Source organism: Canis aureus, chromosome 3, assembly GCF_053574225.1.
Source record: "Canis aureus isolate CA01 chromosome 3, VMU_Caureus_v.1.0, whole genome shotgun sequence".
Classification (NCBI taxonomy): domain Eukaryota; kingdom Metazoa; phylum Chordata; class Mammalia; order Carnivora; family Canidae; genus Canis; species Canis aureus.
Genome location: NC_135613.1, coordinates 33,247,178 through 33,261,776, shown reverse-complemented (window position 1 = coordinate 33,261,776; position 14,599 = coordinate 33,247,178). Strand labels below are relative to the sequence as shown.

The following is a 14,599-nucleotide window of genomic DNA, read 5'->3' as shown; positions in this document are numbered from 1 at the left end:
CAAATGATTTGAATGACTTGTTAAAATTGTTAGTGTTCTCTGGCATCCCAAGGGAGAGATGGTGCCTGTTCAACTAATATGCCATTAGTTAGTACAAGAATGTGAGCCTGGCTGGGAGGCAGGGAAGAGAGGTGCTGTGCAAAGAAGCTATGTTTTAGGCAGAATTTATTATCTCACTGGGTCATATCTTCCAAGTATATAGTCTCTGGACTGTCTTCCTAAAAGATATCAATATCAGACAAAATAGACTTCAAGGCAAAAAATATTGCCAGGGATAAAGAGGGTCACTGCCTTATGATAAAATGATCAGATCACAAGTTAATGAAAGTTAGTAACACAGCCTTGAGATATATAAATTACAAATTGAAAGGACAAGAAGAAAAAGACAAATGTCCTATCACATTAGTGGATTTTAACATAAGTCAATCAGTAATTGATCAGACACAAAAAAATAAGTACAGATACAGAAGATTTGAACTAATGTACTCTCAAGTTTGATTTAATGGGTATATATATAACAATGCACCATAACCTGCAGAATGTGTATTTTGTCCAAGCACATGTTGAAACGCTTATGAACATCGAACATCTACTGGATCATAAAGTACATCTCTACAAACCTGAAAGGATTACTGTCATAAGTCTTTATTCTCTGTTCACAAAAGGGTTATTAAAAATCAACAAGTTTTTTCAACAAATGTTGCTGGAACAGTTGGATATCTACATGCAAAAAGATGAATTTAGACCCTTACTCATACCACACACAAAAATTAATTCAAAATATATCAGACCAAAATTCAAGGCTAAAGCTATAAAGCTTTTAGAAGAAAACACAGGAGAAAATCTTCTTGACTTTGGATTAGGCAAAGAGTTATTAGATATGACACTAAAAGCATGATTCATAAAAGAAAAAATTGATGGATCAAACGTAATAAAATTTTGTACTTTAAAAGACACCATTAAAAAGATATAAAGAGGGATCCCTGGGTGGCTCAGCGGTTTAGCGCCACCTTCAGCCCAGGGCCTGATCCTGGAGACCCAGGATCGAATCCCACATCGGGCTCCCTGCATGGTGCCTGCTTCTCCCTCTGCCTGTGTCTCTGCCTCTCTCTCTGTGTCTCACATGAATAAATAAAATCTTTAAAAAAAACTATTTAAAAATACGTTAAGTAAAAAAAAAGGATATAAAGATAAGCCACAGACTAGGAGAAAATATTTGTAAATCCTAATTCTGATAAAGGTCTAATATCCAGAATATATAGAACTTTTACAACTCAAGAAGATAACCCAATTTTTTAAATAGGCAAAAGACCTAAATAGACATTTCACCAAAGAAGACATATAAATAGCTGATAAGCACATTAAGAAGTGCTCAGCCATTAGGAAAATGCAAATTAAAATCACAAGGAGATGTCACTTTGCACCTGCCAGGATGGCTATAATTAAAAAGACAAACAGTAATAACTGTGGGAGTAGATGTGAAGAAATCAGAACCCTCATACACTGCTGTCATTTTAAAGTCCCTTTTTTTTAATTAATGAGAAACACAGAGAGAGAGAGAGAGACAGGCAGAGACACAGGCAGAGGGAGAAGCAGGCTCCATGCAGGGAGCCTGACATGGGACTCGATCCCGGATCTCCAGTATCACGCCCTGGGCTGAAGGCAGTGCTAAATGGCTAAGCCACCTGGGCTGCCCACATTGCTGGCATTTTAAAATGATACACCCACTTTAGAAAATAGTTTGGCAGTTTCTTAAAAGTTCAATGTAAATTTGTGTTTAATGACCTAGTAATTTGGCTCATAGATACCTACTAAAGATAAATGAAAACATGTGTCCACAGAAAGATGTCCGTGAGAGTTTATAGCAACATTATTTTGAAAAACAAACCATATGTTACCCATACAATGCAATGCTGTTCACCAATAAGAGGAATGAACTACTGATAACATGCTACTAACAAGGATGAACTTCAAAAATATTATGCTAAATGAAAGAAACCAAAATTTTAAAAGTTCACATTGTATGATTCCACATACAATGGAATTTTCTGGACAGAAAATGTCCAGAAAAGGCAAATCTATGGAGACAGGCAGCACATTGGTGTTTGCCTGAGGATGGAGGAGGGAATAGGGATTGACTAAAGATGTGCATGACAAGTCTTTTGGGGATGGTGGAAATGTTCTACAATTGGATTTTGCTGATGATTGCACAACTCAGTACATTTACTAAAAACCATTGAATTGTATGCTTAGCAGGGGTGAATCATACAATATGTAAATTATACCTAAATAAAGCTTTTTAAAAAAATAACAAAAGATAAATAGGAAAATCTTATGCTGGGAAGTTAAGAAACAGACATATATATAAAAAAACAAAAAGTAAGGGCGCCTGAGTGGTTCAGTCAGTTAAGCGTCTGACTTGATTTTGGCTCAGGTCATGATCTCAGGGTCATGAGATTAAGCCCCACGTGGGGTTCTGTGCTGGGCATGGAGCCTGTTTGGGATTCTCTCTCTCTCTTTCCCTATGCCCCTCCCCACTCGCACTCTCTCTCTCTCTTTAAAAAGAAAGGAAAAATAAAAAGAAAAGAAGTTAAAAAGTAGAAACCCTTTTAGCAAACTAAGAATGAAAGAGAACTCCCTTAATCTGATGAAGAACATGTACAAAAAAGCCTATAACAATAATAATACTTAATGGCAAAATGTTTAAAGCATTTCTCTTTAAGATGAGGAACAAGACATGGATGCCCGCAAATCATGATTTTTCATTCAGCTCTGTACTAGAGGTCTTAGCCACCACAGTAGGCACACACACACACATACACACACACACACACACAGGTTATAAAATGTACAAGGACTGAAATGGAAGAAACAAAGCTGTCACTATTTGCTCATGATATGCCTGTGTACACAGAACACCTCAAAGTATAAGAAAATTTAGTAAATCAACAGGATATAAAATCCAGGTACAAAAATATATTTTATTTCTATACACCATAAACAGAAAATGCAGTAAAACAGGACACTATTTACAACAGCATCAAAATAAATAAAGTATATAGGACTAGATCTAAAAAAAAGATACTCAATTACAGAGAAAAAATAATAAAACTCTGAAACAAGATCTAAATAAATGCAAATAAATAAAATTTTTTAAATGTTCACGAATTGGAAAAGTCAATATCATAAAGATGTCAAATCTATCAAATTGATCAATAATTTCCACACAATTACAATAAAAATCAGAATTGTTTTCTTGGAACAAGTCTCTTTCTAAATTTTTGTGTGCCTTTATTGAAGACCTATACATTCCTGAAGAGGAAGAAAACGTTAAGACGTGTCTGGCAAGGTATCAAGAATTATTATAAACTTATAGTCATAAAGACAGAGTGGTGTTGACTAATATGTACAGAACCCAAATATATACAGAACTTGATTTTACTACAGAGAAGTCATTTTAGTTCAAAGTGAAAGAATAGATTTTTCAAGGTAGTACTGGGACAATTCACTAACTTTAAGGAAAACATAATTTTTGACTCTTACATTAGTCTTTAGCCAGGTTGGTCAGACCTGTATGAGAAAAGTATAAGTATACAAGTTTTAAAATTTACATAGAAAAATAACTTTATTAGAGTAGGGAAGATTTTTAAAAGAAGGCAAAGACAAATCATAGAGAAAAAGATTGATACATTCGATTACATTAAAACTAAGAGATATAGATAAGCCATAAACAAGGACACATATATAAATAATGTGTTGATATCCAGATTATATGAAGATCAATATGGAAAGACAAACAACCGAATTAAAAATGGGCAGAAGAAATGAATAGAAATTTCACTGAAGAGGAAACACAGATGGCTCACAAACATGTTAAAATGTATTTAATTTCATTAATCAGGGAAATGCAATATACACCATAATGTAATACTATTTCACACCTACCAGACTGACAAGAGTTAAAAATTAATCATTCCCAAATGCTGGAGCAAAATGAGCTTTCACCCCTTGTGGATGAATGCATCAGTGAGTCAAAGTAATTTGGAAAACAGGTGGTATTACCTAGTAAAGTTGAACATCTGCATAAACTGTAACTAATAACTCCACTGCCATGTAAAACATTGCTTAATCTATATCAGAGTACTGGGTTCTTTCGAACACATACCTTCTGTTCAGAGGAACAGAAAAGTTTCACATTCCCAGAGGTAATGATGCGGATCTTACAGGGGAACATTCTCCCCTCCCCCAATCTTGGGAATATTCTTGGCTGCTGGGGTTAGGTAGAAACAGCTCCACTAGCCAAGATTTTGTTGAGCTTTTACTCTGTTGTTCATGGAGTCAAAAAAGAGAGGATTTGTATTTATTTTCCAAAAATAAAATTAGGATATTGACTATGCTTTTTAATTTTATTTTTTAAAATAGATTTTATTTATGTATTCATGAGAGACCTACAGAGAGAGGCAGAGACATAGGCAGAGGAAGAAGCGGGCTCCCTGCAGGGAGCCCGATGTGGGACTCGATCCCAGGACCCTGGGATCACGCCCTGAGCCAAAGGCAGATGTTCAACCACTGAGCCCCCCAGGTGCCCCTTGACTATGCTTTTTGAAGGAAAACCTCCCCACCAAGGGATTGTGCTGCACCCCGTCCCTCCCAGAGCAGAGAATTATGTAATCAGATGACTGGTCTGTGTTTGTGCCCAGTTCTGATATGTGGTGTAGATGCCTGAGAAGGTCCAGGAGGGAAGGTCAATGAGCTGGTCTCCTGAGTTCTTCATTCCTGCCCTCGAGAAGGCTCATTTCTGGTCTAAGGATTCTCCGTGATCACTGCAGATCCCTTGTTAGCCAGGCTCTGACTGAGGGTTCCACTGGCCAGCCATCAGCACCAAATTTTCTTGTAGGATTGGCCCCCACCCCCAGCTCTAAGAAAGGGATATCACCCAAACACAGGCATGCATGGCGATGTGGAGGGGCCTGTGTATCATGGACTTTTCTGATGGACAGTTCTCAGCAGGATTTTCCTTAGTGTTGCCCAGATGAGAGTTTTCAGTGGTCACTGCCCATCCCGAAATCCGGGGATGGGTGGGCACTATGGGAGAGAGAGTCTGGAAAAGATCATTGAGGGCCTATAGCCTTGTGCCTTCCTCCCCTCACCTCCATCCCATCAGCTGGTTGAAGCCCTTCTGCTATGTGCCCCCAAGACATTATCTAGTTTTTGTTCATTTTTCTCTGGGAACAAGGAGTTTACTACTTCCAGAGGGAGTCTGTTGTATCTTCAAACATTTATAGTTGTCAGTTTCCAAAGGGCTGAGGGGGTAGGCCTTAAAAATAGTGTTGTAGGGAGAGAGGGGGAAGATGGAAGAGCTTTTGAATAAATTGTTCTTTCTGCTTGAGCTTTCTTAATTGAGATCTCGATAGTTTGCAACCATTTACTGAGCAGCTAGACATGCCAAGCTCATTAATTATTTTTCACGTAAGGTTCTAAACTTCTCCAAACCCCATGAATTAGGTATAATTAATATTCTCATTTCATGGACAAGGAGATAGAGATTCAGAGCAGTGAGGTCTGTCCCACAACCTCTTTGTAGCCTCATGAAGCAAGGAGTCATCTTTGAGTTGAGAAGGTAAAGGCTCAGGTAGGTCAAATGACTCCCTGGTTGCATTCCTTGGTGTCAGAACATGAACCTAAATCTTTGCCCTTCTCCTGACTCCATCACCCTCTGCCCAGAGCCTCCACATATTGATTGCTCTCATCTTGACTTTTTCCAGAAACCAAGGCTCTGTCCATTTCTTATTCAGTTCCTTAATCTGATTCCCAGCTGTGATCCCAGCTGCCCACGACCATCCTGTCACTGGCCGTCATGGCTGTGCGGACAGCTATTCTATGTCGCCCATCCTGCCTCCCCCATTCATCAGCCACTAACCTCAGCACCTTCCCAAAGGACACGAGCATCTGGACCCCAGCAGCAGCAGGGAGCAATGTGGACATGGTTGCCCAGGAAGTGGTAGTGGACGGTGTGTCTACAGCAGAGGGTCTACCCAGTTACCAGCACGCGGTGTAGGGGGTGGAGGCAATTCTGCACCATAAAGGAGATAGGAGCTGAAATCTAACAGCCAGTGACAGGATTCTTTGAGAAGTGTTTCTGGGTTTAGGGAGGACTTAGTGGAAAGAGAGAGACCCCAGTTCTGTTCCTGACTTGGCACCTGATTTCCAAGTGGCCCTGCCTGGGCTTCTTTCCTTCTCCGAGTCCCAGAGAGTGGAGCAAACATATCTCTGGGGCTCTAAACCTGGGTTTTGAACCCTGGATCTCTGACTCTTGGGGGCTGTGTAGATGCAAACAAGTGAGACACGGTGGGCTGAAAAGGAGTGAGAAATCACATGGATCAGACGTGGCCTGCAGTCTCCTCTGTACCTGCTGTACAGGGCAGGGCAGGGGAGGGGAGGAGGGTGCAGGTACCTGATGCCATGGAGGGAAGGGTAAACATCAGAGAAGGCAGAGCAACAGGGTACCTCGAGCAGCTGGTCCTAAGCAGCTGGTCTAAGCAGGGCACCTATAAGCAGCCTTATAGGAGATGTTAGGCAATTTACACAAGAAGGAAAAGAAAGTCGAGGTTAGGCATGATTTGCTAAGAGGTGGGTGACTAGGACGATGTGCCAGGCATTTTCAGTGTCTGCACAGTATGTCCAGTTTTCTAACTGCCACCACACACAGCTCCAGGATTACCACAGAGGTGGCAATTTTAAACAATGTGACCCTGTCCCCTGCCCCGACTGGCCACAGGTGATTGGCCCAAGCTGGGCGAATCATAACCTTCTCTGGGAATTTTGGATTTGGATCAAAACAGACCTGCTGGTAGTGATGGTTCCTTCATAAGGATTGGCACAGTAGCAAAAATGCTCCATTTCTTCATTAGAGAGAGAATTATATAGCAGAAATGTCATCACCTGAACGTAGGCTCAATGAGAGCAGAGACTGTTGTCTATTTCTGTTTGTTGCTGTGTCCCTAGAATATGCCTGGCACGTAATAATAATGATAATAATAGGAACATGTATATAGTACTCACTATGATCAGACAATGGTCCTCAGTGCTTCACAGGTGTAATTCATTTAATTCTCATAACAACCCTAAAAGATAGAACATCATTATCCCATATGAGAAACTGAGACACAGGGTGTCTTGTCTAAAGTCACACAAATAGTTGGTCTGGGGGCCAAGATTCAAACATGAGTCATCTAGTTCTGGAGTCTGTGCTCTTGATCACTAGTTGAACACAGAGAGGAGACAATGGCATTCTAAGAAAGGCAAATGATCAAGGAACTTTATGTCCTTTCTTGCTGGTGTAACTTCCCCGTGTTATCCAACCACCGATACTGAAAATGATATAGAAGAGAAAGGAAAGACAGGGCTACCCGTATAGTTCTGCTTCTCAGCCCTTCCTTGCTCACAGTAAACCAAAGGTAGAGAATGTACAGATAGAATGTACATGTATCAAGAGGTGACACAAAGATTATTGAATTAGTTTTGTATGGTGTTTCCACTGTTCTTGTTAAGAACAAATACATACATATGTATGGACTACTAAATATACATTGTATGATTTGGGTGATTCTGCATACAAAATAAATGCTCTTATATTTGCATTTAAAACTGGCACTGCAGGGGCACCTGGGCAGCTCAGTCAGTTAAGCATCCAACTCTTGATTTCGGCTCAGGCCATACTCACAATGAAAACAGGTTGCCTACAAACTTATTTCCATAGAGTGATGCAGCTGCGCTTAGGATTTGCAATTCAGGGCTCATTTTTGACAAGACTGCTTATCTTCTCTGCCCGTAGCATCTCACTCTATGCAGCTCAAGTCACCTGGGAAGCATCTCCAGGCTTCCTGCTGCCCATCAGTTTCAGCTGCTCTGGAGGGCAACTCCTAGCTCCTTGGGGTGCCCCCCAGCCCCCCAGTATACTCTTGAGGTTTTTTTTAAGGGTTTTATTTATTTATTCATGAGAGACACACAGAAAGAGAGAGGCAGAGACACAGGCAGAGGGAGAAGCAGGCTCCATGCAGGGAGCCTGACGTGGGATGCAATCCCGGGATTCCAGGATCATGCCCCAGGCCGAAGGCAGGCGCCAAACCTCTGAGCCACCCAGGGATCCCCAAATCCTTGAGTTTTGAAGGTGATCCATCAAGGTCTTTTCAAGTGACATGGTAACAGAGACTTCATTCTAGTCTCATAGATCTTTACTTCTTTGTCAGAGTCACTTACAAGGGAACCGGGGTTAATGTGCAGGTGGTGACAGCAGAAGAGCCCCGTGGGAGGAAGAGAAGGAATGCTGTATCTGGGATAGTTGGTAAAGGCTTCAAGAAAGGTGGGGCATTAACCTGTGCCTTTGGAGTCAGAGGGAAAGACATTCCAGGCAGAGGACACAGCATGGGCACAGGTGTGGAGGTCAGAGAGAGGGGCAGGGCTAAGGAACTCACAGTGGGCAGTGTTAGAAAAGCTCCAGGCCTGTCGAATGGGAGGAGGTGGTGTGCTGGAGAGGTGGGAAAATGGATGTCTCTGCTCCAGAAGAGGGCTGAGATTCTGTATCCCCACTTGGAGACTTCCTCCACCATATGTTGTTAGTATTGTAAAACTAAATGGTGAAACTGATAGTAACTCCCTGTGAGTACTGCAAGGCACCAGGCAAAGCTCTGAGCACTTAGCATCCATCACCACATTTGACTCACACAATCTTGTGAACTAGGTACTGTCGTATTATTCCTATTTTATAGAGAAGCTAAGAAATTTACCCAACCCAAGATCACAGAGCTAGTAAGCAATAGACCTAACATTTGAACTTGAACAGTCTGACTTTGAACTGTCCTGTAGTAAAGAACCTGCTTAACTTTGTTTCATCCAGCATTTCCCAACTTGTTTTTTTTTTTTTTCAAGATTTTATTTATTTATTCATGAGATACACAGAGAGAGAGAGTCAGAGACACAGACAGAGGGAAAAGCAGGCTTCCTGCAGGGAGCCCGATACGGAACTTGATCCTAGGACCCTGGGAACACGTCCTGAGCTGAAGGCAGACGCTCAACCACTGAGCCACCCTGGCATCCCAACCAACTTGTTTTTTTTTTTTTTTAAAGATTTTATTTATTTATTCATGATAGTCACACAGAGAGAGACAAAGAGGCAGAGACACAGGCAGAGGGAGAAGCAGGCTCCATGCACCAGGAGCCGGATGTGGGATTTGATCCCGGGTCTCCAGGATCGCGCCCTGGGCCAAAGGCAGGCGCCAAACCGCTGCGCCACCCAGGGATCCCCCCCAACTTGTTTTAATTAAAAATTGTGCATATCTGGTAATATTGTAAGGCAATTGATTCTGTGGGCAATAGGAAGTTATTAAAGGGTTCTTACCCAGGAACATTTTGATTTGATTTCCTTAGTAAGCTAATCATCAGTCACTCACACTTTAGTGTGAATTAGTCTTAGAGCCCCCTCAATTTTCTTACAAGCTTCCTAAGAGCAAGTACCATGTCACCTCATTGCTGTGTCCCCAGAACACAAGGAGACATGGCATAACATTGTGCTCTAAAAAATGTTTGCTTGAATGAGTTGTAATTTTGCATGTTGACGACAGTGGGAGCAGTGGAAAGAAAGGCCTGGAGTCTGGGAGGCACAGGGTGAAATTGTCAGAGTGGGAGGGACAGGAGGCAGGAGCCATTGTGGGGCAGCATGGGAATCAGAGGCTTGGGGCTGAAGTGGACAGCTAGACTAATCTCCATCAATGGCATGGCTCAAGGCCAGGCCTGAACATTGATTGAAACGCAACTCCAGGAATGCCTGGGTGCCTCAGCAGTTGAGCGTCTGCCTTCAGCTCAGGGTGTGATCCCAGGGTCCTGGGATTGAGTCCCACGTTGGGCTCCCTGCAGGGAGTCTGCTTCTCCCTCTGCTTGTCTCTGCCTCTCTCTCTGTCACTCATGAATAAATAAATCTTAAAAAAAAAAACAAAAACCACAAATCCAAATACTCAGAATATTTTGTCTTTTAGACAGTCACTAAACTCACTGGTTAATTGGAGAATGAGGCATGCTTTGGAGTTGAAGGTATATCAGGAAATTCCTGGTTTTAAGAATCAGAGTTGGAGAAAAAAAAACACATCTCAGACTTGTATCTACTCCACCCTCATTCCCCCAAAGTTACTGGCAAAGAGCAGGGCCTTTGGAGAGTTGGCTTGTTGAACTGAGGGGTCCTTAGAAAACACTCAGCCTGTTTTTCTCTTTTTTTTTTTTTTGAGACTTTTTATTTATTTTTCAGTAGGCTCCATGCCCATCATGGGGCTCAAATTTATAACCCTGAGATCAAGAGTCACAAGCTCTACTGAATGAGCCAGTACCTACTCCTGCCCTCTTCTCTCATTCTAAGGAGAAGAAGACCGGGACCCAGAGAGGATGAGGTCACAGAGCTGTTTAAGTTGGGACCAACGTCTAAGGGTTCCTTCCCAGTCAGGAGCTCTGTGCACAGCTTCAGAGCCTACACCCGGGCCCCTCTGCCTGGCCCCAGCAGTTTCTTGGCCCCATCCTCTCCACCTTCCTCCTCCTCCCCTGTGTCAGGGGAGGCGGCCCTTGTGCACACCAGCCCCAGACGGCAGACTGCACTCCCTGCTGCCGCCTGACTGCCCCTAATGAGATTACAGACTAGAGTTAATTCCCACTAGCTTTAAAGGGCAGGCCAGGCCACAAGAAATTGCGAAAAGAAAACCTTTCACAAAAAAATTGCTAAACGTGGATGATGATCCTAACAGTCCTTTCCCCTTTCAGCACGGCACAGACCGCTGCTCTCACAAATCATCTCTGAACGGGATATTACACCAGCCCCAATGAAGTAGACGCTATTATGTTTGCCTTATAGATGGGGAAACTGAGGCACTGTGAGATTATATGGCTTGCCCAAAGTCACGCAGATGGCAAGTGACAGAGCTGGGACTTGAATAGGTTGGACTGTGTCATTTAAAAAAAATAATAGGCCTTGAGAGCCTACAGGGTTCCCTGTTTCAGGGCAAAGTAATCCTGTGAAGGATGCACAGCAATGAATGGGAGACCCCGAGTCTGAACCCAGATCCACTGGACTCAAATCCTACACTCTGCACAATGCTGCTAAGCACTTTCAAATCCATCTATCTGTCACTGAGGCACCAATCAAACCCACACAGGCCTGAACTCCACTCTGCTACTGCAGGCTCCGTGACCATGACCAAGGAACTCTGACTCCTGGGGTCTCAATCTCACTTTCAGGAAAATGAACAGGGGCACCTGGGTGGCTCAGTGGTTGAGTGTCTGCCTTTGGCTCAGGTTGTGATCCCGAGGTCCTGGGATTGAGTCCTGCATCGGGCTTCCTGCAGAGAGCCTGCCTCTCTCTCTGTGTCTCTCATGAATAAATAAATACAATCTTTAAGAAAAAAAAAAAAGAAAGAAAAAAATGAACGTTGGGATTTTAGGGTTGTTGGGGGGACCCCTACACCTCACACAGGTCAAGCAGGTGAGTGGGTCTGGCACACAGCACATGCTTTTTGCCCTGGTTTCCTCATCTGTAAAATAATACTTATAGGACTCACTTCTAGGAATTGGTATGAAGATTAAATGCACTAATACAAGGAATGTGCGTCTAGAACAGCACCTGGTACATAGTAAATGCTTAATCAGTGTTAGTGACTGCTAGTATCTTCTTGTCTTCAGTTCTTTCTGGAATAAAGTCGGGGTAAAAATCAAACTAACCAAGTGAGTGTCTCTCTGTTTCTCCCCTGTTTGAGAGGTGCACCGGGCTTTGAGGTCCAAACTCCCAGACCACGTGGCCTGCTCTAATTTCCCAGGCCCTAATCTGTCCCTGGCTCCTAATGATGCAGCTGGTAATAGGATTGTGGCTTCCCTCTGGGGCAGCTCAAAGGCCATGGCTGTGGGGCTGGTGACTGGTGCTTAGCAACTCTGCCCACCCGCCTGCTGAGCAGCTGGAGCCTCTGGCTGGGACCCTGTGCCCTCAGCTGGCCTCACGTGCATGGAATGGTGCTGTGCCCTGTGCCAGCAGGCTGGGCTCACCATGGTGCCAGGTGCCATCCTGGCACGAGGGAGGGACGTGTGCAAGCGAAATGGCCTGCTCATCCTGTCTGTGCTATCCGTCACCGTGGGCTGCCTTCTTGGCTTCTTCCTGAGGACCCGTCGCCTCTCACCGCAGGTCAGCCACCCGGAGCTTCTCGGGGGGGCTCCGTGGAGGAGGGGTATGTGGGCCAGAGGGATCTGGGAGTCACAGTCCCGCTCCATGGCTCATGGATGACATGATGGTGGGGGAGCCACTTTGCCTCTCTGGGTCCCCGTCTTCTCATCTGTAGCAGGGGTGCAGGACTAGAGCGAGATCTGATAAAATGGTGGAGGAAGTGGTTACAGATGGCACCACCAGGTGAGAGAGAGGCCAGGACGTGGCGTTAGGATGACCACAGGGTGAAGAGGCACGGGAGCAGGAGCCGGGGCCTGGGAGAGCGCGGAGCAGGCATCAGAGAGTACCTCCTACAGCAGCCCACACAATAGAGACCCAGGAAGGTATTGGGGGCAGAAGAATAGCTGGAGCCAGACGCAGGCCCTTAAAAGGTTTGGGTGCGTGTGGAGCAGGCTGTTCAGGGCAGCCAGAACACTCACTCAGGGCCCTGGGGAACTGGCACAAGCACGAGCGGCTTGGGCAGGGGCTGAAGGGGCCAGATCTCAGCCTGGAGAGATCATCTGGTGCTGAGTGCAGGATGAGGGAGTGGTGGGACAAGCAGGGGCCGGGTCAGGAGGTGGCTACGTGGGGGAGACCTGACAGCACCTGGGAGAACTGTCTCCAAAAGAGGAGTCTCCAGGATGTGGCAGCGAATTGGATGCAGGGCTGGGAATCAGGGCAGGTTTCCTCCCCAGCCCCCACCCCTGGGGTTCTGGCCTGTGTAACTACGAGGGGGGACGATGCCTTGCCTGGGCAAGGCTCCTTTCCCTCTTGGGACCAGTCTCCCACAGGACAGGGAGGGACGCTTACATGGCACTGAAGGAAAGATGATGCTGAGCCTTGTTAAAACAGTAAGGGTTGCCGGGATAGGTGTCAAGACCGTGGGAATAGGGGAAAGAGATCAGGCCCAAGTCTGAGACGACAATGACGGCTGGGGACTCACAGCCAATGAGCCTAGACGGGGGATAATAGACAATTGCTAAGAGGAGCCATGGAGGGTGGGGAGCTTCTGCTGAAGTTAGTGAGGGGGTATCCCCCATCCTCCCTAAACTGATGTAGCACAAGTTTTGCTGTGACTGGGCCAGGCAGGCCAAAGACAAGGTCCACGGATGAGTCCTGGCCAAAAACAGGGCCCTCAGTAGCCAGCCTAATGTTTGTTGAAGGAGAAGTGTTTGTCGATGGGTTCCTGGAAGATCCCTTATTTCATAAAATTTCTCTTCCTGCAGCTTACCCACACCTAAAGTGATTGTCACCTGGGGCTCAAGGCATCCGATGTTGCCTTTCCTGAAAAGGGAAACAACCCCTCCCTGAGAACCCAGCCCCTATGACTAGAGTAACACTATTGAGGTCTGGCCCTAGGCAGGATCCTAGCTCCTTTCTGGGCCTCATTTTCCTCATCTGGAGTGTGGGGCACTAGATATCTACTAGAATTGTTGCGAGGATAAACAAGCACTCATCAATGCCTGGCACACATGGCACTGAAGGGCTGGTACTTGCTCCTCCCTCCTTTATCTACCTGTCCAAGTCCTACCTGTGTCAAGAGCCAGCTCATATTCCATATCTTATAAAAGTTCTTCCAGACCTGCCCCCACCTGATATAATACTCTGCTCCCACACTCGCCCCCTGCTCAGCCTTCCACCGTAACCAGCTGCTGGCTGTCCTGCTTCAGAGGCATTTGTGCAGGTGTCCATTGCTCCCGTCAGATTTTGACTTGCTGAATATCACATGTTCTTGCATGAGCCAAAATGTGAGTCTAGCTCAGTGTTTGTCACAGAGAGAAGCTGAATTAAACCGGCCGCGGCACAAGCAATCTGCAATCTACTTTCTTTAATTTCCCTGAGCAACAAAAAATATATTTCCTGCAGGAAGATTATTTTGTGAAAACAAATTGGAATGCTTATTATTAAAAGCCAAGCTCATCTGGGGCCTCTTTTGCCAAAGCTGCCTGCCCCATCTGCTTGGAAATGCAAATGTGTTCCGGTCTGGATTAACCTGCCAGATAAACTGAAGAAGGGATGTGGAGTCTTAGAACAGTTATTTGGCAGGAATTGGCTTTCTCAGCATCTTACTTTGAAATCCAGGAGTTGTTTCTATGATCTCGGCCTGTGACTCAGAAACTAAACCCTTCTTATTTTGTAAGCTTATGCAACAGGCAAAAGTCGTAAACAATTTGGAAAATGGAAGAATGTCCTATTTGTGAAAAGAATTTACAAAACCACAAATTTTATCTTTGGAAATAGTATCTCATTTAAAAATATAGATCATTTTGAGGGGCACCTGGGTGGCTCAGTCGGTTAAACATTCATTTCGGCTCAGGTCACGATCGCTGTGTTCTGAGATAGAGCACCATGTTGGGCTATGCACTGGGCATG

The 14,599-nt window shown here is 44.5% G+C and overlaps 1 protein-coding gene and 1 long non-coding RNA gene across 3 annotated transcripts in view; one reads left to right on the top strand and one right to left on the bottom strand.

The window, feature by feature from the left end:
* LOC144310600 (uncharacterized) overlaps positions 1–14,599 on the bottom strand; it is a 43,944-nt gene that overhangs the window by 20,417 nt on the left and 8,928 nt on the right. Inside the window, exons 4-5 of one of the 2 annotated variants that reach the window (XR_013376270.1) lie at positions 7,063–7,124; positions 3,002–6,073 (exon numbers count right to left, since the gene is read on the bottom strand). This is a non-coding gene — a long non-coding RNA (uncharacterized LOC144310600). Of the gene's footprint in view, positions 1–3,001; positions 6,074–7,062; positions 7,125–14,599 lie in introns of those variants that run through there. The other variant, XR_013376269.1, reaches the window with a different exon arrangement.
* The window catches only part of SLC1A7 (solute carrier family 1 member 7), a 43,242-nt gene continuing 40,447 nt past the window's right edge, over positions 11,805–14,599 (top strand). Inside the window, exon 1 of the mRNA XM_077891802.1 lies at positions 11,805–12,208. Coding sequence (XP_077747928.1) covers positions 12,032–12,208 — 177 coding nt within the window. The 5' untranslated portion in view covers positions 11,805–12,031. The remainder of the gene's footprint in view (positions 12,209–14,599) is intronic.